The 14,867-nt window shown below is 37.6% G+C and overlaps 1 protein-coding gene across 2 annotated transcripts; it reads right to left on the bottom strand.

The window, feature by feature from the left end:
* Nucleotides 1-2,895: 2,895 nt before the first annotated feature.
* On the bottom strand, nucleotides 2,896-10,764 carry LOC122649704 (probable methyltransferase PMT11). Of its 2 annotated transcripts, none has more exons than XM_043842944.1 (9): nucleotides 10,105-10,764; nucleotides 9,002-9,151; nucleotides 8,619-8,889; nucleotides 7,909-8,019; nucleotides 7,396-7,555; nucleotides 5,153-5,410; nucleotides 4,879-5,001; nucleotides 3,289-3,366; nucleotides 2,896-3,120 (listed from the first exon to the last, which is right to left on the bottom strand). In XM_043842944.1, the coding sequence occupies exons 1-9, from the start codon at nucleotides 10,762-10,764 to the stop codon at nucleotides 2,913-2,915; spliced, it is 2,019 nt and encodes a 672-aa protein (XP_043698879.1). In that variant the 3' UTR covers nucleotides 2,896-2,912. The 2 variants fall into 2 exon arrangements, with proteins under 2 accessions (XP_043698879.1, XP_043698880.1); XM_043842945.1 differs by having other exon boundaries at nucleotides 9,002-9,174; nucleotides 10,105-10,193.
* Nucleotides 10,765-14,867: the final 4,103 nt, after the last annotated feature.

Here is a 14,867-nt window from a genome sequence, read left to right as displayed (position 1 = left end):
TCTCTCTTTATCTCCCACAATGTCTCCCAGTGATTGTGTCGAAATGAAACCAAAATAGTATTGAAACTTCTCAACAAAAAATGATTATTGAGTAGAGACTCTATTTTCCATAATGCTAAGATTGGTTTTTCAATTATAAATCCAATTACTATCAATAGAGAATAGAGATACACTTTAAGTCAATTAATTAATTGATGATTCGAATATGATATTAGAAATTAATTAAATAATTTCCTACATCTTAATGCATGTATTATCTATGCTTTTTCTCACTGAGCTATCGAGCTTATCCCTTTATTATAAAATGACTCCTTAAACACAGATGATAAAACATGTCAGCGCAAGGATTGAACAGATGGCTAGGAGCAACAAGATGTTGATTATGATGCTTGATAGATTTCTACATTTGAATAATGGACGTTAAAATATGTTATTATTGAATTCAGATTTAATGATTGGATGTAATACAATTTGACTTGGATGTTAATTTATTTTATATTAGCTCTTATGTTTGTTTGATGAACATATAATGTTCATTTAAATTTCTCATTGGATATGAATGAAGTCACATATTTACTCTGAATTTGATGATACGTTGTCCGACAATCTTCCGTGTAATTAGATAAAGAGGCATGCTTGTACGCTAATGAAATAAAAAAATATATTCAACCAATTTTTAGACACATGTTAAATTAGGAAATCGATCGTAAGATCATCGCCCGCGAGGGTTGTACTCTTATCTCTATATTGGGTTTTCGTCTTTCACAGTGTGCAATCCAAAGTCGAAAGAAGTAGAATCTAAAAGGGATATTTGTGATATTTTTAATTATAGTTGAAGATTTTATCAAATAAAAATATTATAATAAAAATATGGGAAAGGAATGCTAATCAGTCGTACAGCGCGGCATGTGTCTGCACCTAGACATGGTTGTGCGCAAAAATGACGGGTGCACCCCTAGTCCTTTCTGCCTTTCTAGAGGGTACGTCAGTCATTTTACGTGCAATTATGTCTGGGTGCAGACACATGCCGCGTTGCACGATCGGGTGGCATTCTTTCTCCCTTAAAAGACCAACCTATTTTAATTTCTTAATAAATGTCATACACAATTAAACTCTTTATTTGCATATAAGACTCTCAACTAAACAATATCTCATGATGAATTATAAGGTAAGTAATTAAATACTGTCAAACTCCAATTCATTTTACATGTCATTAATCAGAGATACTGTGATCATAATCAAACACCTAAAAACGCGATCGCTGAATAATACACTAATATAGACTCGATAATAAGAAAATAATTTTATAAACAATTTACAAAAATACCACTGAATCTAAATTCCAATCCAGATTGATCACAAACTTTCTCTTTACCTGATATTCTTCAATTAAGGGTTTTGGATTCCATGTTGAGCATCTCTTTCGTTCACGATGCACAACGACGAATCCAATACACCGATATATAGTCCAAATGACATCAACCATTGGTGTACTAAAACCTGTAACGATAAAAATTTCTTAGGTCAAAGGGTCAACTGGTGACAAATACGCATCTTGTCATAATACAACAAGTAGTAATACATGTGAGAATTGTACCAAATTCTTTTTGATACACTTACACGATGTGTAATTATATTTATGCCATAAATTATTCATTTCTAGTGGTATACAATGTAATGACCATAAGAACAGGATGCCTGGTCCTATCCCTAGTTGATAAATATTTTTAGTGAAAATCCATGGAACAATCTTATAAGTCTGTAAATGAAATTCATACAATAATAAAAATTATAATTGTTTATTTCAAATAAATTCGAGTTTGATGGACTTACTCCAAGAGTATCGGATCCGAATTGAGCAAATATTAGAAAATCAATCACAATTTTCACTTTTTACCAATACTCCCAATCCATATTGGTGTTGTATTGGGTAGTAGTATTGGCGACACATATTGGCTAAGTACAATACCAACACCTTGATTCAACAACAACAACAATCATCTCGGACTTATCCCAACTTAATGGGGTCAGCTACATGGATTCAAATAAAACAAAGGAAGAATGTTCTCTGTGTCGGGGGCATAGGCTGTGCCCAGATAAATGGGGGTGGGCATAATGACCACCCTACCCCCTAAGTGACAAGCTCATATGTCTAAGCACAGCCTGCACTACGACACAAGGAACATGAACCCTAAAACAAAATAAGGGAAATTGAGGTCTACACAAAAAAAAGGATAAAGAAAAGATGGAGAAAAGACCGTATTTCCCTATCTACCATGGATCAAGCTATTGCCAGCCTATACGTATCGCTATTACCGGTATCTGATACCAATATAGATTAGTATCATTGGCAAAAAAATATGGAGTGTTATTTTAACACCGAACTCAGGGCTCAAAAAATCCGATACATACTCTATCAGTATCAGTATTAACGATGATTGATACTAACACTGATACCGATACCTATAACCTTGCTAATTGCTATCTACCTATAAACTTTGAACCAAATCCAAGTTCGGTACATGAAAACCAAAACACAAAAAAGCAAGTTTATAGCTGCAATTCTCAAAACACTTACAGAAGAGGACGAAAGGAATTATGATTTTGCAATATAATAATTTAATCAACTAAAAGTGTGAGGAAACAGCCTCCCTACGAAAGTAGGGTTAAGGCTGCGTACATTATGACCCTCCCCAGACCCTGCACTGGCGGGAGCTTCGTGCACTAGATACGCTGAAATTACAAATGGACTTGGGAAAGAATGATAATCTAACTCGATGCATCCATGAGTGGATTTGGCTGGCAATTCCTTTGATGGAACAATTTTTGCTCATCAAAGTCCTTATGATTGCAAAGCATTACTTCGAGTGCTGGCATTGATCATTTCCTTTCACTTTACAATCTTCACTCAATCAAGCATGCAAAAGATATTTGTCACACGTCAAGATCTTCCAGCTTGAATACGGACCCTCAGATGTATCGCGTAGCATAGTATGCCACCCCATGGTTTTTCCAATCTCCTGAACTTCACCTATGACTGATACAGTATCACGGATGTACACATGCCCCCCAGGTCTTAGAATCCGATCCATCTCAAGCATGATAATGGAGATGTTGCACCTGAAACATTTATTAAAAGGAGACAACTTGTTTAAATAAGGATCTTGTGAGTAAATGTAAATGCGGCAAATGTAGAGTTGAGGTTAAAACTCTTCCAAACCAAGAATTGAGATAAATCTTGCGATTCGAGAGCTATTTATCTAACAGTAATGGAAGATGTTAACATACCTTTTTTTCTCAATGGAGAAGAGACCGGCTGCATGTAAAAAATCATAAGTTCTTGGATAAGTATTGAATGGCTCACACCTGAGAAGGAAGATTTCAGCATTAAATTAAGCCAAAACGATGAAACTTGGTTGCAGCAATAACCAGAATCAATGGATAAACCACTTACAGACAATCTCAATATCTATTGGGTAATGTGGATTAAATGAGAATCTAAGCTACACCTTGAATGTAGCTACAAACAGAATAGATACAACTCAATTCATCCTTATTCCAACTAAATGGGGTCGGCTACATGGATCCTCATTCGGTAATCATCTCTATTTAAAGTTACGCAAGTCCTAAGCTACACATGTCTTTCCTCACCATTTCTCCTAGAGTCATTTTAGTTATATCCTCTTATAGAGACTCCAATCTGAATCATATCACTCCTCCTAGCCAGAGCACTCAAAGGTCTCCATTGCATAAAGAAAACTTAATAAGTGCAACTACCTGGTGTATTGCAAATAAGGTCTCCTAACAGCAAAAGCTGATCTCTCCCACATATGCATAGGGAACTAATATTTCATGCAGAAAACTAAAGTACAACCACCTGATGTATCTCAAAAAGGTCTGCAAACAGCAAATGTGCTACATATACAAGGAAGATGGAACCATTCTGTGAGAATATCAGAAACTGAAACCAGTAACCACAATCAAGGAGAAGAGAGACTACTAAAACAGAAAAGCAGTCAATGGCTTTCGGCAGTCCCCTCACTTTGTATATATATATATATATATATATATATATATATATATATATAGAGAGAGAGAGAGAGAGAGAGATATAGATATAAATATATATATATATTAGTTCAATTACAACACCACAAGGACTAGAAGACTCTTCAGTCCTTGTGTTAATAAAAGTCTAATAAACTTAGCAATAACAACTAGAAGACACTTAAACATAAAGACTAACTCAAACACTTCACAACTAACATATACCACGATAGGGAAACTCCCCCTATAGTGGTCATTGACACCAAACCATTGTACCTCAGGAGTGTGACAATAATACCCTACGGTACATATCTTAACACATCAAATAAGTCAAAAGCTGGCATTATTTGACACTCGGCACAGTATAACTAGCAACAGAATAAAAAAGATGGAATGGTTACCAAGATTGATCAGACTGGCATAAGACTACGTAAGAGATCACTTAGGTAGAACACTTTCACTCGCATAGACACCATGTAACTGGGAAATTGGTAAACTATAGTTGCATTCCACTAGATAAGTTCAATCACATCTGATTTTTAGGATTCAGCAAAAGCTGGCCATAACACAAATAGATTGCAGTACGAATAAAATATGTACAATTACATAACATCAATACACTTAGTGTAGAGATTTCATACACTGAAGAGCCTTTCCATACTAATTTTGTTTTTACAATTTTTCCTTAAAGCTAATTAGTCTAAAACTGATTATTCCTCTGAAAATCCAAGAATTGCAATGGTGTCCATTCTTGCATACTCAACAGTCAACACCCGCAAACTACAGGAACAATAAAAAAGATTAATTCATAAAAGATTGCATGGGCAATACCAATCATGTGTAACTCCTATAAGTCCACGATCATAAATAACAGGTAATGTGTTGGGCCCACTAACAGGAACAACGTTCATCACCCAGCAATCAATCTGTTGGCCAATTAACGCTGCTGCAAATCTGTTGCACCATCAACAACAATCATCAAAATGGTCAAAATGCAGTTCCATGTTTAATGAGAGAAAACAATAATTTGCAACTGGAGATTTTTTAATTCATAAACATCATATAGTAATAAAAGGTCAGTCAAAAAGGAAGACATATAGAATACCCTCCAAACCCAGCTCTCATGTCCATCACATTTCGGAGCTTCATTTTTTTCCAACGAAAAGCACGAACATAACCTCCTATTATATCATTCCAGTAATTTGACTCTGCCTTGAAGTGTTCATTTCTAGATATGTAGGCATCCATTTGTATGGTCTGAAGCCTATCTGGTGGATTCTGCAGGCGTGCAGGCCACATTGGAACATTTGCTCCATTTCCATTCTCCGGTAGTCGAGTGATGCATGCCTTCAGACCAACATACCTGCAAAGAATATGGTGAATCTTATCCTATATTATAGTACAATAATAAACTTCTTTACTTTCTTGAGTCGCCTGAGGGTGGACCTTGGTGCAACGGTTAGGTTTCTCCATTGGTTCGAATCTCTGGAAACAGCCTCTCTGCGGAGCAGGGGTAAGGCTGCATACATTATGACCCTCCCCAGACCCCACAGCGGCGGGAGCCTCGTGCACTGGGTATGCCCTTTTTTTAATTTCTTGTGTCGCCCACCAGAAACATTAGTATGAGATCAAACTCAACTTTGATGACATTATCACTGAGTTTTAGTTCAGGGGGGGAGGCTCATAGGGATCTACAGGTCCACAACCCTCCAGAAAAGTCGAAGAGGCAGAATAGTCAAGCAAAAGCATCAATTTGATTGCAACAACAAAGAGGTGCTCACATTGAGCTCCTCTAGACTATGGCCCACTCATGGAGTTAAGAGGATAAAATACCAGGAGCTACTTTAATGGTTAGTTGAATAATTGCTAGCGTTTGTAAGGAGAAGGTGCAATAATGAGAAGCAATTGATTGGTTTTGGATTTGTATGGACTGGGTTGAACTTTTACTCATTTCAGAAACACCCAACTATGATTAAAATGAATGCAAATTTTAGCTTTAGCTTTGAGCTACTGCCATATGGATTCAGACTCCTTTGAAGGTGGATTCCTAGGTGAGTTATCTGTTCTTATCCATCTACCTTTTTTCTCTTCAAGGTGCTATGTTTTATTTCTATTACATTAGTTCTTAAAGCTCTGAAACAGCTTCTTTTCACCATTTTCCTACACCTAACTCTCACCAGAACACCATTTTAACCATATTCTATGATTTCTATCAAACCACATCTTCACCTTTCATCAACCATCAAAATCCTAGCCCTTATTTCAGCCTAAACCCTAAATTCCCTTGCTGTGTACATTTTCCATATCCGAAAACAGAAAAAGGGCATACCCAGTGCACGAGGCTCACGCAGCCTTACCCCTGCCCCTGCTTTTGCAAAGAGGCTGTTTCCAGACTCGAACCCGTGACCACTTGGTCACAATGGAGCAACCTTACCGCTGCACCATATCCCAAAACAGCAAACTTTCTTTATCATACTACCATCAAAATCTAAGTTAGTTGGGACTTTAACCCACCCCTTGGAGACACTCTTCATAGAACCTAGTCTACAACACTAACCAAGCCCAATCGGGCCCAGACCGAATTCTGCCTTGGGCTGGGCTACATAACTGTTAACAAGTTGGGTTCACCAGGTCCAACCGAGCCTGACCTCACATGTTTAAGCAGCAGATATTAATGAAAACATAGTGCATAATTGCATATATGTTATATAAGACTACATGTACATAAGGCCCTCTTCTCATCATTATTTTATAAAAAGATAAATCAGACTTAATAAATCATATTCTGCAAAACCATATTGATTTCACAGTTTATAACAGGTTTTTATACTAAATACTCTCATAGGCATGGTTTGAAGAATCGGTATTGGATCGGCCGATTCATATTGGTATTGGCCGGATCGTCCGATTCACAAAATAACTTTTACCGAGAGAAGTCCAAAATACCCTCACCATGTAGCTACTACAGAGTAGGTCTCTCAAAAAGGATAAATATAGGTTTGGGTTTAAATGAATAGAAGAATATTTCAGTTATTTCATATTTGTAGAATTGAAAATGTCAAACAATCTAAGGTTCTTTAAAAAACTAGAGATGGAAATCTTGACTTTTCCTTCAGATGTTAAGCTAGACATGCTAAAAGAAAAAAGGAACCACCAAACTAGGCAACACCTGGTGCTTTTCCCCATCTCTTTTGGCAGAGTCCTAATTTATGGAACAGAGATCTGGAAATATAACACACATACCAATTAATAAACTTTTTACTGTTTTTTTCTTCCTATATACAGTTAATGAACTTGTGTTGCATACAACATTTTCCAAAATTGAATAGAGTAACGTAATGGAGATACCAAACATTGTCTGGGTCATCATCAGGATCACATAGAGAAGGTTGGGCTCCAGGATCGCGACTGACATAACAGCTGTCATTTATAGGTTTCCGCCAAATAGCAAGACAACCCTCCTCCTTCACAAGCTTCCAGCAAAGACGATCAGTAAGGTCCACCATCTCTGTGAATGATAACAAAGGCCATATCATTGTCGTGAATTGTAGTAATTTACCCCCCCCCCCCAAGAAAGACTGGTTATAGTTGCAAGACAAAGCACCCATCCAAAACCCATGGTATTGAAAAGTTGAAATTGAAAAGAGTTTTAGTAGTTTCCCAATTAATTCAAAAGTCCTTGCCAGTCTATGACAGAACAAATTCAGTAGTGGTCTAGTGTACAGTTTCTGATACAGAATACGACATCACGTCATGAAATGCAAACCTGTTTAATTGTGGATACGCAATCTTTGCATGGGAATAGATAGGATATGATAACTTCTCAAATAATTCTTTGGATTTCCATCCAAATGATTGTACCTTTCCATTGTTCGTTAAGATTCTTTTCATGCTTATAAACTTGCTCCGCTGCCCAAACAAAGTAGCCTCCAGCCCTAAGCATCCTATTGGCCTCAAGAAGCAAAATTCCATCTTTGCAAACAAAAAAGAAAAAAACACACATTTAGAAATGAAATTTTATGTGTATCAACAAACTCTAGAAGCATTATACTGACTACAAACCATCAGAGACAACATACTTTTTAAGAAACAAAAGAAGTTGAGCAGATGATAATTCTATTGGAGTTAAATAGCAGATCCTGAAAGTAAAGCAATTTGTTGTTCTATGAGAGTAAGAAATAGAAAATACAATACTTAAAACGATGGGACTAATGTTCACTATCTTTCTAAATGAACTAATATAGAATAGGTTTACACTTGAATGCAGATCTTGACAAGGAAAAGAATTATCAGTTCACTATATAATGAATTGGCCTTTCTCTAATTTGAAATAAGCAATTCTAAGGAGATAGAGCTTGTTCTGGTTTCCACCTGACCAAACCTAAGGAATGTAAACTAACTCTATTGTTGCAACAGATTCCTGGAGTTGCTCAATCCAAATGCAAGGCTGAGTAGGGTGGATCACAGAAAGGAAAGGTCTCCCTAGCCTTTTTATTTATTCATTTCTCTTTTCTTTCTTTTTTTTTTGGAAGGAGGGGGGGGGGGGGCGCATAAAACAGAGAAAAGCATACCATCACGGGTCCAATTAATTCTACATCTTGAACAATGTATCAAATCAAAAGCCTGGCTTGGATACAGCAAACGATGAGTTGCAAATGCTGCCACCATGGCAGGTACACCACGCTCAAGAGAAAATTGAATCTGGTTCTCATGAACATCTTTCGGTGCGATGGACATAGTGATCACATTCCGCGAAAGAAGATAAGCACCAAAGCTTGCTACTCCACACCCTACATCCAAGGTGACACGAGTATGACGGCCAAATGCAATATCAGGAACCATCTGCATGTTCAGGTGAGAAAATGAGAATCTAACTTAAAAAGAGACGAGGCAGAAATAACTGAGCATTTTTTTCCTTACACCAACAAGAATCAAATTTTGAAATGCAACAAACCTGTACAATTTTATTCAAATATGGATCAACCCCATGTATAAACTGGGTTCCACCTCCTGGAAATTTCAATTTATCCTTCACTCTTTTAATCCAATTCTGACCTTTTTTATCTTCAACCAAACGCGTATGAGGTACATTGCTGAACCACACCTGTAACGATATCATTTTCAGGTCTTAATTATGATCTTTAACTAGATATTGACAATGAAAAAGTCATTTGTTAATTTATCATAATAAGATCTTCAGAAAGCATAAAACAAATCAGTTACGTATGGACAGTAGTTCACTCGTCACTGGAACCAAGTAAGCCATCTTACTGTAAAAACAAAACATAATTATGATCTTTAACTAGATAGTGACACTGAAAAAGTCATTTGTTAATTAATAAGATCTTCAGAAAGCATAAAACAAATCAGTTACGTATGGACAGTAGTTCACTCGTCACTGGAACCAAGTAAGCCATCTTACAGCAAAAACAAAACATAAAAGACTGAGAATCTCACTTAAAGAGGAAGCCTATGATATATAAACGAACCAGATGGTCTACATCTATGAATTAGTATGAAACTATGTGAGATGAGTGTAAGATGCTTCGTTGGCCTTTGTACTGGAAAGGTACAAAGCAGCACAGAACACCATCTAATGGTTGAATCGGCATATACTAGCCAATTTACACATATCTACATAACAATAGGATTCCACTTGTTCACTCTTGTTCACTAACTTTATCCGGTAATTTGGTAGGCAACATGACTACGTTACTAAGCAGAGAAAAACACAAACCACTTCAGGGAAACTCCAGTGTGATCTTTTATTTTGAACTCTGGGCTATATCAAAGTAAAATCAACAGGGAAGAGAAATAATGTAATGGAAGAAGATACTAACAGCATTTTCCAGCAAGCCCAGTGGCACTTGCATACATTGGTTTTACAATGTCAAGGAAACACACAGAATCTTTCATGATGTAGTCAAACTACTTAAATAGTAGATCATTCCCAGATGTAGCATACTGGTTCCAAATATCAAATGTAGTACTCTAGCTAGTAATTCAAGACTTGAATCAACTTAGAGTACAATTAAAGTAGAGGGATTACGGAAGCACCTCATCCCTGCTTCTCGGCCACGGAATTGGAGTCTTGTAGTCCTTCGGTGCCAGAACCAAACAATTCAAATTTCTACCTTCCCCAGGACAGTGTCGCTCGAACTTCTCTCCCCTCTCCGTCGTCTTTAGTTTCTTAATCTCATCGACATTATCCAGACAAGGTATATACTCTCTCATGCTCGCCGGACAAAACGCGAATCTCTTAACCCTAACCCTAGTACCCTCACTCTGTCTCTCTCTGATTTCGTTATCGTTCCCCCGCTTCTCAACCATATCAGGATCAAATTCACCGATCTCGAATTCCTCCGTCATCGCCCCATTCTCATCTACAATACCTAATCTCTGCAACGACGCTGGCGGCAGAGGCAGAGACGGTGGCGGATCGGATGGTGAAGAACTCTCTGGAGGTGTAGAATTCAAAGGTAGTGTTCCATCGGGAACCTTGGTGGTCTGGTTGGCTATAAGAATCCATAAATCGAATTCCTTGTTAGCGTTGGGAGAAAAATCGACTGAAATTGTTTGGTTATCGCTACTAAATTGTTGGCTGTTGAAGAACACTAGCTGTTGGTAGCCATCAGACCAATGCTTGCCGAGATAGAAGAACCCGACGGAGATAAAAGCGAAACTCAAAATCTTTATGAACGATGGGGCTATGACCATAACTTCATTGTGGAAGCTTTTCATGCTTGCATTCGAGGAAGGCAGTCAAACATGCTTTTCATGCTTGCATTCTTACTCCACTTTTCTGTTCTGGAAATAAAACTAGAGTTCTTACTTCATAGTCCTCCAAGCCTTAAGAGTTCTGCCGTAACTACTGTTTTGTCTGGGTGCTAGACTCCCACTGTGCTACGCCTACGTTGCAGCAGCGACTGGCTGCGCACGACACTCTCTAACTTTTACTCTGTGTTATCCACTTATCCCGTGCATGGCACTGACAGACGTGGTGGAAACTAATCCGGGTTTTAAAACCCAGTATCGGGTAAAGGTGTCAACACCGGATTGGTCTGGTTTTGGTTTTAATTGAGAAACTGTCAGTTGCAAACTGATAAATTAATTGAAGCTTTAAACGGATAAACCTATTAATTATTATGATATTCTTTAGGGAAAATTACATTGCGACCCCTTGAGGTTTGTCTTAAATATAGAATGAACCCCTATATTTTGAAAATATGCAGCCACACCTCTTGAGTGGACTCTGTTAAATTATACACTTGCTCTCTTCTAATCTCATTAACCAAAAACTTTTAAATAATACAATGTAAAATATCAATTTTGCCCCTCTTCGAATCCTCTTTCCTCTCTAACCCCTTCTAATTTTTTCTTCTTCTGGATTATCTCTTCCTTCGTGTTGCTGTCGTTGCTTTCATCACTGCCATTCCAACCAACCCAGCAAATCCAGGCTTCTTCCAAGTACATATCGGGAGTGGACAAATTTTTTTCTTTTTTTTTTTTTAAATTCAATTTTTAATGGGTGAAACTCTTATTCTGAGTCTGTATATTTCCTAATGGCAGCGTTCATGCAGTTGAAAGGGTATGAGTACTTGGAAAAGTGCTGCCCTTCACTACTTTTTGAGCTGTTGCGGGGGGGGGGGCGAACTCAAGCTTGCTATTGAGCAGGAAGAGGGGTGGCACCAGCAACATTGGGATCAGCTTGGCAACTGAAGGAACAGTTGCATTGGTTGATCCAGACAACAGGCGCATGCGGAGGAGGCTCTTGTTCTCTTAACACACTTGCATTAATGTGGCCGTTGAGGGCTGGTGTTATGGCCTTCCACTATGTTAAAAGAAAGGGGAATCCTCTCTGGAGCTAGCTCATTCTTCCCCTTATCCAAAGAATAGTTGGTTAGTGATTCCAGACCTGGGTACTGGATTCATTAACCAGTTGAAGTGCCAACATAACAGTGGTATATGTGTGAAACTAATGCATGGTTATATTACTGGTTCACAGTAGTATCCACCTGCCTCTGCATTACGCTCAATGTCAATTAGTATTCTTCTCATCCACCTAATATTTTGTAGGAAGGCAATGAAGAGTAACCCTATAAAGCTAGGGTGACCTCTACTTGGAATGAAGGGAATCATCAAACTCTAGTGATCTTCACAAGAATGCTGCTATTGTGGGAACACCCCTTCTAAGGTTTGATGACAATGAGAGGCATTTCATTAAATCTAACTTCTATTTAGAGGTCCAGAAAGTAAGAACATTCCCTTGGACTCTGTCTGGTTGCAAAGGAAATAAAGGTTAGTTAAGTGAAATTAAATTAGAAACTATAAAAGAAACTTTCTTAACATGATTTTTGCGACTAACTCCAAATCATTCCAAGTTTGGTTATTAATTATTATTTTTATTACTTCGCTATCAATTCCCTTCAATTTGAAAAGTAAAATAGGGATAACATCTGAAAGTATTAATTACCTTTGTTACAAAAAAGAAAAAGAAAATACTAATTACCTTAATATAGTAAGAATTTTAAGTAGCTTATACATAGGTAATGCAGTTTAGTTATCCTAATTTTTCTCCTCTCAGGTTCCCTGTCCGGTCAGGTTCGTAGGTTCCTCTCATAGGGAGGGCGGAAATGACGACCTCACCCCACCCGGGCAGTGTGTTCGGACAGGGGGTGAGGTCGTCATTTTCGGTCCCCTATGAGAGGAACCTACGAATCTGACCAGGTAGGGAACCTGAGAGGAGTTAGATTCTAGTTATCCTCGTCAAGCCACTTACTTGATGTCTAGCTTCCCAACTGGTAGACGGTTCCTTTTCCCACAAGATCATTGAAGAAGGTAGAAGTCAGTTGATTCTTCCGAATATCAGATTATCAAAGAAACCCTCTTAACATGATTTTTGTGACTAATTCCAAATCATTCCAAGTTTGGTTATTAATTTTTTTTTTTTTACTTCACAATCAATTCTCTTCAATTTGAAAAGTAAAATAGGGATTACATCTGACAGTACTAATTACCTAAATATAGTAAGAATTTTTAGCAAGATATACATAGGTAATGCTTACAAAAGTTTTCTCATACTTAGTAATAAGATGATATCTCGTATGGACCATAGGGAGTTGTGGACTTGAGGTCCCTATGTCATATTTTGTGTTATGGCCTTATTTCTTTATTTTTTTTGGTAAACTCGGATGGCTTTATTTCACAGTCTACTCCCTTTGGGTGACAAGCATGTTGTAGTCTTCAAGTGCAACATTTGTTAATAGAAATAGGACCATGACATGGGCGGGGCTTAAAAACTTGGAATCGGGTTCGGTCCTAGCCAATTTTGATCCGAAGCAGATCAGAATTGGTCTAGATCAGTGAGGTCCGGTCAGAATCAGCCCAAACGTTGACCTAACCCCCTAGATTTTTAAAGGGGTCAGTCAGAATTGGGATCGGTCTTTGATTCTGCATTTCCATGAGGGCACGAGGGTCATTCTGCATACCACTATGCCTGGGCTCAAGGGCAGCGCATCACACACGCTCAGATAGCATTGTTTCTCCCTTATCATTGTGTTACTGTCAAGAACAGTTACTGTCTTACACATTTTCAAGTACACATCTGAAATGATAGGATTAACACTCCTTGAAAAAGGGTGTTATACTAAAAAGCAAGGGCAATGTTACAATTCCTTTCTTACTAATTTTGGTTACAACAAGATTTTTCTTTATATTTGATCTAATTTTTATTTATTAAAATTGTTGAAATCTTTTTTTTTTTTTCCATGAAAGTTTGGAAATTGGAAGTTACACTAGCTAACAAGGAAATTATATACATCTTTGTTAAAATTCTAAACACATACTGAAAAAGGAGAGGGTTTGAAATGGGGTTGGAATTTTAACAAAGATGATATGGAATATGTACAAAATGTCCTAATCTAGGTGTTGGTCTAGAGATCCCTATTCCATTCATTTCATTGATTTGTAATTGGGGAGAGGGTTTTCCATGACACTCAAGTATTAATTCGGGCATATAGGAGCCACCCATTACATATCATAAATAGGGAATTTTGGAAGAGAGGGTGTGGGGCCCTCACGTATTCTGAGAGGGCATGCGAAAGAATGCACACGATAGCATCGTGTGGATCTCTTCCCCTTATTATTATTAAAGAAAGAATTTGATCACGCTTTCTTCTCAATTGACACACCTATTTGTATCATGTGGAGGGTTGATGTGGCAATTAGAACTATTGGTTAACAAAAGAATGATTTGGATTGGTCACATGTCAAATTTCATACTCAAATTCTACCGATATGTATTGACATCGCCATAACCCAAATACAGATATAACATCAAAATGGATCAATCAATACAACAAAAAAAGTGAATCTTTTAATATAAAAAAATGACTTATCGATCTCCAATTAGACCAATATGAATCAATTCAATCGATATGTATCTATTTCGGTATCAGTTGAGATCGATACCGACACAGATAGCTAACACCATGATTGTAAGAGGCCAAAAGTAATACTATTACTATCATAGTTAACATTGGGCCATTGAATCTTGCATGTGGGCTTCGATATGAAGCCCATATATATTGGGTCAATATTCAGGATTTCACTGGTCCCATTGTACTAGTGGGTTCCATCAATACGGGAAAAAAATCCTCTGCAGTGTCCTAATCTGACGGTGCACTGCAGTGCGGGCATGAGAGCTCAACACTTGGAAAAAAAAAACTGCATTGCATCGAGTTCGCGCAGTTGGATGAAGCTTCTTCCACATGTCGAGCTCTCAGAGCTGCACTGTAGTATACTGCCAGAGGGCTTTAATC

Source organism: Telopea speciosissima, chromosome 2 (assembly GCF_018873765.1).
Source record: "Telopea speciosissima isolate NSW1024214 ecotype Mountain lineage chromosome 2, Tspe_v1, whole genome shotgun sequence".
NCBI classification, from domain to species: domain Eukaryota; kingdom Viridiplantae; phylum Streptophyta; class Magnoliopsida; order Proteales; family Proteaceae; genus Telopea; species Telopea speciosissima.
Note: the sequence above shows the minus strand (reverse complement) of the source record. Positions and strands in the feature narration are given on the sequence as shown.